General features: G+C 44.1%; 1 protein-coding gene across 1 annotated transcript; it reads right to left on the bottom strand.

Annotated features, from left to right (window-relative positions):
- Window positions 1-259: 259 nt before the first annotated feature.
- Window positions 260-3,956, bottom strand: LOC114498484 (olfactory receptor 6Q1). Its single transcript, XM_036029477.1, has one exon. The coding sequence runs from the start codon at window positions 3,527-3,529 to the stop codon at window positions 2,576-2,578; it is 954 nt and encodes a 317-aa protein (XP_035885370.1). The 5' UTR covers window positions 3,530-3,956; the 3' UTR covers window positions 260-2,575.
- Window positions 3,957-7,133: the final 3,177 nt, after the last annotated feature.

The raw sequence follows: 7,133 nt of genomic DNA, 5'->3' as shown, positions 1-7,133 counted from the left end.
AAGGGAGGGAGAAAGAGAGAGAGAGAGAGAGAGAGAGAGAGAGAGAGACATCAGTGTGCAGTTGCTGGGGGTCATGGCCTGCAACCCAGGCATGTGCCCTGACTGGGAATCAAACATGCGACACTTTGGTTCACAGCCCACGCTCAATCCACTGAGCTACTCCAGCCATGGATAATATGTCTGTTTTTTAAGGGATTGGTAATTTTATAATGTAAATAATCACACAAAAACCATTCTTTTTCAGTTTAGTTCCTTATATCAGACTTTATTAAAGCAAGTCCCTTTCACATGTAAAGCAACAGCCACTCTCACGTGTATAGAATTCTTTCTAAGAGTATGCCTCAGAGTGCTTACCATTTTATGTAATTTATCTCAAAATATAGGTTTCTTTTTCAAGAAGCTCAAATTTGTAAACTTTACTGGTACTTCCACAGAATGGTTCTTAGAGTAGTTCCCAAAATCCAGAAAAAACGCTTCCTATGTTTGAATTTGAATTCTGCTACCTTATATGAGAATGATGTAACCCAGTGTAAATTCTATGTCAACTTGACTGAGCTCAGGGGCACCCAGACAGTTGGTAAAACATTATTCCTGGGTGTGTCTGTGAGGGGTGTTCTGAAGGGACTAACATTTGAGTAAGTGAGTCAAGAAGATGGTGCTCATCCACACAGGGGGGCATTATCCAGTCCACTAAGGGCCTGAGTTGAACCAAAAAGCTGAAAAAGGGTGAATTTGTCCTTTACTAGAGGTAGGACAGCCATCTTCTCCTTCCCTCAGACACTAGTGCTTTGGTTTCAGACTGAATTATTATACCCCTGGTTTTCTTGGTTCTCCAAGTTGCAGATGGCAAATCATGGGACTTCTCAGTCTCCATTACTGTGTGAACCAATCCCTATAATAAATCTCCTATTATACATTTGTATATGTATGTATCTCTCTATATATACACATATATGCATATGTGGGTATGTCTATGTATAATACATACTCATCTATCTGGAGAGAGAAGGGAGAGAGAGAGAGAGAGAGAGAGAGAGAGAGAGAGAGACCCTATAGGTTCTGTTTCTCTGGCGAACTCTGACTAATGCATCCAGTATGTTTTACTTTCTTTCCATCAGTCAGAAACCTAAAAGTCAAATTTATTCTGTGTTCAGATCTACTCGGGTCAGTTGCCTCAAAGTATCTACTTCTTTTATTTCATTCAGATGAATTCTTATATTTGATCTTTGCACTGCATCTTGTCGTCACCCAAAAGAATATAAAGCATATTACTAAGATAATATTCAATAAGTAAAATTGTTTTCATAACTTGTGATTGGTGCCTTCTCTGTTAACTATTAAAATTGCAATTACTAAGATGCTGGGTTGGGGTGCAGGCTGCAGAGGCTGTGAAGCACCATTGTGAAATCTGTTCATTATTGGCCAGTTTAGAAACACTATCACAGAAAATCTGTCCTGCCCCCACCCAGATCCAAGCTCAGCACTTTCCTCTCTCACATACCACAGTTTCCTAAAACAAATGATGATTGGAAATGTCTTCAGAAAGGAAAGTACCTACACACAGGGAACTACTTGAATCGTAATGGTCTTTTTTAAACTTTATTTCAAGGGAGCTGACATTGCCATAGAGATCCTCTTAAATCAATTTCCCAAGAGCATGTGGTATAAAGGAAGGACTGTTCTATATTTCAAATAAGAGAATGTAGCTACAAAGCAGATAAGTGCATGGATCACAAGGAAAATTAGCTGTGATTCTGGGGACTTGGTGGTGCAAACTACTGGTTGTCTACAAAAATTGTTCCTCAATTTTTCCACAATAATCAGTTCTAGATAGGTATCTGGCAGCTTGGCTATGGAAGATATTTACCACCCTTGCAATTGGATGTGACCTATGGCTAACTTCTAACCAACAGAGGTGAGTGGGAATGATCATCGCTACATCTGGTGGAGAAACCTTAAGACACCAGTGTATGTCAGCTCCATGCTCCATCCTCCCCACCCACTGGAATCCAGTGATGACCATGCAAATTACAAGACAGCTCTAGGTTGGAGGTTAGAAAATGGTCTCTGTCACAACAACTCAACTCTGTCACTGTAGCACAAACGCAGAGACAATTTGCATGATGTGGCCATGTTCTAATAAAAACTAGTTATGGACGCTGAAATTTTAATTTTATAAAATATTTATGTATCATGAACTATAATTCTACTTTTAATTGGTTTTCCACAATTTTAAAGTACAAAAATCGTTCTTAGCTCAAAGGTCATTAGAAACAAGGTTGAGCTGCATTTGGCCCATGGGCCCACAAGAGGGAAGAAGCTTGGATCCTTATATGCTGTTGAGCAGAGCCACCCACCAACTGAGAGCATTCACCTTTGATTGCATCAGGAAACAGTAAAACCTCCTTTATTCTTAAAGCTGCATTACAGTTAGGTTTCTCCTGTTAGAGCAGATTAGCATTTTACTTTAACTAATTCACAGTCCGTAACTCCTGACTGCCCAGGCCACTGCTCCATACCATAGTCCTCACCACCCTCTTTCTAAAGGGAAAGGGATCTGGACCTCACTGCCCCATCACTGGCCTTTCCAAAACTTGAGAGAAAATGCTCTGCTCAGAGCTTCCTTCACCTCCTTGTTTCGAAGACTGTAGATGAGGGGGTTGAGCATTGGTGTAACGATGGAATAGAAGACAGACACCACCTTGTTGAAGTTGATGGAGGAGGCCACTTTTGTCCGGACATACATAAAGAAAAGAGTGCCGTAGAAGAGGCTCACCACGGTCAGGTGAGCTGCACAAGTGGAGAAGGCCTTCCTGCGCTCAGCCGCTGAACGGATATGCAGCAGCGTCCAGACAATATTGCCATAGGACACAGCAATCACTGCAGAGGAGGTCAGGAGCACAGCCAGAGAGACCAGGAAGTCAGCGGTCTCCTTCAGGGTGACATCTGAGCAGGACAAGGCTAGCAGAGGTGAAGCATCACAGAAGAAGTGGTCGATGACATTGGAGCCACAAAATGTCAGCTGGGACATGAGGTAGATGGGCAACATGGGTGTGAGGAAGCCTGCCAGCCAACAAGCACCAGCCAGGCGGATGCAGGTGCCCCAGGACACCAAGGCCCCGTATCGGAGAGGCATACAAATGGCCACATAGCGGTCATAGGCCATGGCAGCCAGCAGGAAACATTCAGTTGCCCCAAGGAAGGTGAAGATGAAGAGCTGGGAAAGGCAACCAGCATAGGAGATATTCTTGTCCCCGTCTCCCCCAATAAAACCAGCCAGCATCTTGGGCACAGTGACTGAGGTATACCCAATTTCAAGGCAGGACAAGTGCCTCAAGAAGAAGTACATGGGTCTTCGTAGCCGATGGTCCAAACTCACCACCAGGATGATGGCCAGGTTCTCCACCAAGGTAATCAGGTACATGATGAGGAAGAGTGTAAAGAAGAGGAAGCGTGCTTCATACACCCCAGCAAAACCCAGCATGACAAACTCTGTTACATGGGTCAAGTTTGGGGTATAGGACTGCATATTGGGATTGAGAGCTCAGGAGTCTCATAGTCTTGCAGGTAATGACAGCTGAAGGAGAAGCTGTGAGGATGTGGGACTGAAATATCTTCCGCTTCAGAAGAGGAAAGTGAAGTTAAGACAAAATCCCCCAAAGAATTTATAGTCTTTTAGGACCACAAGAAAATAGACAATCTCAGTACAAAAATGAAAAGTTCTAGATAGCCGTAAGACAGGATATTGTGGGAGGAAATAAAGAGGAAGCTCCACCAGTTTTGAAGAATCAGAGAAGTCTTCCTGGAGAAAGGGCTGTCTAAACTGGAACCTGAAAAATAAGTATAAGTGCTGAGATCAAGATAGTGATGTAGAGATGACATAAGTGTAAAGTGTCAGACGCCAGAGAGAACTTGCATACTGGGGAAACTTCCAGCAGTTCTAGCTCACCACAGACGTTAGGAGGCTGGCTTGCTAATCAAGCACACGTGGCTTCAAATGCAAAAAGCCCCAACTAAAAAGGTGTGAAAATTTAAACTGGGTAGTCCCTCTAAAGCATTTAGCACCATGTTTGGGTCAAGGAATATTAGGGAAAATTGATGTGTGGCTCTCCTGCGATAGAGTGGAAGGGAAGATTATGATTATTGTGCTTGAGGAGTAGCCTGGGACATCATGAAGAATAGTAACCAAGTTAAGAGAAGGGACAAAGCTTCAGTCTAAGTGCAGTAGAGAACAGAGAGCCTTGAAGAGTTCTCAGCAAGGGAACAGAGCTATGCTTTCTGCCCTTGAGAAGAAATGAGGTGAGAGGCAGGAAGGTTAGGGTTGGGGAGCAGAGCATGGAGTGCCGATGGTCATGATCTCTAGGCATGGATAGTGAGTCGAGCTATTAAGAGATAGCCTCCACAGGACTAAGTTTGAATGCAAGCTCCAACATCCACTTAAAATTTGTGACCGTGGGTGAATCACTAAATAATCTCATATTTTTTAAAAATATATAATACAGCTGGGGGGAGTGGGGGGGAGAGAAAATGCAGACAACTGTAATTGAACAACAATAAAGTAACTTTAAAAAATAGATAATGCAAAAAAGAGATCCAAAAGGTTAACTACCTTATTTTAGAATTCAATGAGAGAACATAATGGCCCCATTACTGTGGTAGATTTAAAACAAAACCTAAAAATTTTTGACACTTTTCCCATGAAAAAGTGAGGTCTACAACCACTCTCCTGGAATTTCTCCTGGAATCTGGGCTTTGTGACTACTTGACAACGGAACAAGATGACAGTGATGCTGTGCTGGCTTCCGGACCCAGGCCCTAAGAAACAGTTCACTTTTCCTGCTTCTTGGAACCCAGCCACCATGGTGGGAGGAAGTCCAGGGAGCTCTCGGAAAGGCCCCGAAGGAGAGGCTAAGGGTCACAACCCTCAGCCCTGGCTGAGCGCCCATTGATAGCACCAATGTGCCAGCCAGGTGAATGAGCCATCTGAGAAACAGGTCCTCCTGCCCCCTGTCAAGCTGGCCCAGCTAACACTGAGCCCTCCCCAAATTATAGATTCATAAGTCACTAAGTTTTGGAGTGGCTTGTTAAGCAGTATTAAATAACTAAAGCAATTACATGTACCGATTCTGTAACCTTGGGCAAATTATTCAACATCTCTGACCCTATAGAGGGAAGGAAAGAGTGTTTTGCCTACGGTCCAAAATGCCTGAACTGAAATTTGAATCCAAGTTTGTCAGAATCTAAAACCCTTGTTCTCTCCCCAAAAAATTATTAAACAGGTTCCCTCTGGCTTCAACATTCCATGACTTCCTGGCAATAAAAGCATGTAGAGATACAAAGTCAGAAATGGAAAAGGTCAACAACTTCGGATTCCTGTACGTGTCTCCACCACGCCAAGTTGCAGGCCCCAACATCCCCCTAGTGAGCGGTCTATAAACACTGGCTTCCTGGCCAAGTTAATTGCATTGCAGCCCCAGATGTTTCACGGTTCTGTTGGTTCCAGGAAGCTTCAGGGCACAATTCCTGCACATTTCTCCCCTTAGCAATTTGGCTCACAACATAGCAGCTGGGGAAGAATGCTCACTCTTCCGAGATGCCCTTCCTTGCAGAGGCTCTCACTGCTGTAGAAGCCTGACTTGACGCTGAGTTATAGACACAATCAAGTTCTCGTAGTCAAGTTATCTGAAATGTTCATTCTTCTTCATAGTCATTAAAAGCATGAGATTCAGAGTCTAACAGACCTGGCATCAAACCCTGGCTCTGCAATTTGCTAGCTGGGCTGCCTCACCCATGAATCACTACTATTATTCCTAAATGTTACTTGTCCCTTCAGCTGTGACTCAAGGCAATTGTCCTGTCTTCACTAGGAAGACTTTTCCTTCCCTCATTCCTCCAAACTTGTACATAGTTCAAGCCAACACATGACAGGCGTCTGCTCTGTACCAAGACACATGGTGATGCTGAGAAGCATCCTTGTGCAGAGCTTCTGGCCCTCAGCATCCAGGACCGAGCCTGGTACAGAACTCATGTCCCAGCATCCACCATTGTACCTGGTACAGAGCAGGTATTGCCTTATAATCGTTTCAGTTCTCTGATCGGTGACTTAAAGAGAAGGTGCCAGAACCCTGAAGGCATTTGTTTCAATCCAGATAACTTATACTGAAAAAAAAACTGCTTTTGAGGGGAAGGGAGGTGGGACTAGGCGGAGGGGCACAAAGAAGGGGGTGAAATAGGGCCAGAAAAAGACTCTGCTTTGGGCAATGAATGCACAATGCTGTGTGCAATGATGAGCTGATGTTCTGTGCAATTGTTGAGTTGTACACTTGAAACCTGTATGGTCTTGCAAACCAATGTTACCCCAATAAATTCTATTTAAGAAAAAAAACTGCTTTTATTTCTCAACAGATGAGGGAGGGGTAAAGAATGAACTATTTAACACACACACACACACACACACACACACACACACACACAGAATAAAGATTCATACTTCCTTTCTTCAGTGTGGAGTCCTTGGGAGAAAACTGCCCGGCCAGGGGCTACAGCCCCCCACCCTCTTGCATCCAGGCAGGGATGTGTTTCTCATTTCACTTGTGGGCCGGCTGGGGTTTTAGAAGGGAGGTGTGCCTTCCCACTTTCTCTTTCCCCCATTCAGAAGCTAAATTCCAAAGACTTTGAGATGCCAGTGCATGGGGGACCCGCAAAACTGAAGGAACCTGGGTGTCTGAGGAAAACACCGTGGCCTTCTAGAGGACCGCCATCCAACTCGTTCTGCCAGAGAGTAAATATTTTAGGTTTTGTGGGCCATGTACAATATATGCCACATATTCTTTTTGGGGGGGGGGTTTTGGGGGGGTTTGCAACCCTTTAAAAATGTAAAATCCCTAACCAGTGTAGCTCAATGGATTGGGTGTCATACCACAAAGTGAAAGATCACAGGTTTGATTCCAGGTCGGGCACAGGCCTAGATTGCAGGTTCAGTCCCAACTGGGGTAAGTACGAGAGGCAACCAGTGGATGTTTCTCTCTCACACTGATGTTTCTCTCCCTCTCTTTTTCCCTCCCTTCCCATGTCTCTAAAAATAAGTAAACAAAACTTAGCTCACAAGCAACACAAAAGCAGGCTGGAGCTGG

Source organism: Phyllostomus discolor, chromosome 6 (assembly GCF_004126475.2).
Source record: "Phyllostomus discolor isolate MPI-MPIP mPhyDis1 chromosome 6, mPhyDis1.pri.v3, whole genome shotgun sequence".
Taxonomy (NCBI): domain Eukaryota; kingdom Metazoa; phylum Chordata; class Mammalia; order Chiroptera; family Phyllostomidae; genus Phyllostomus; species Phyllostomus discolor.
Note: the sequence above shows the minus strand (reverse complement) of the source record. Positions and strands in the feature narration are given on the sequence as shown.

Bases quoted from the DNA above. Each gene is read 5' to 3' on its own strand.
- LOC114498484 (XM_036029477.1), bottom strand. From the start codon at position 3,529: ATGCAGTCCTATACCCCAAACTTGACCCATGTAACAGAGTTTGTCATG.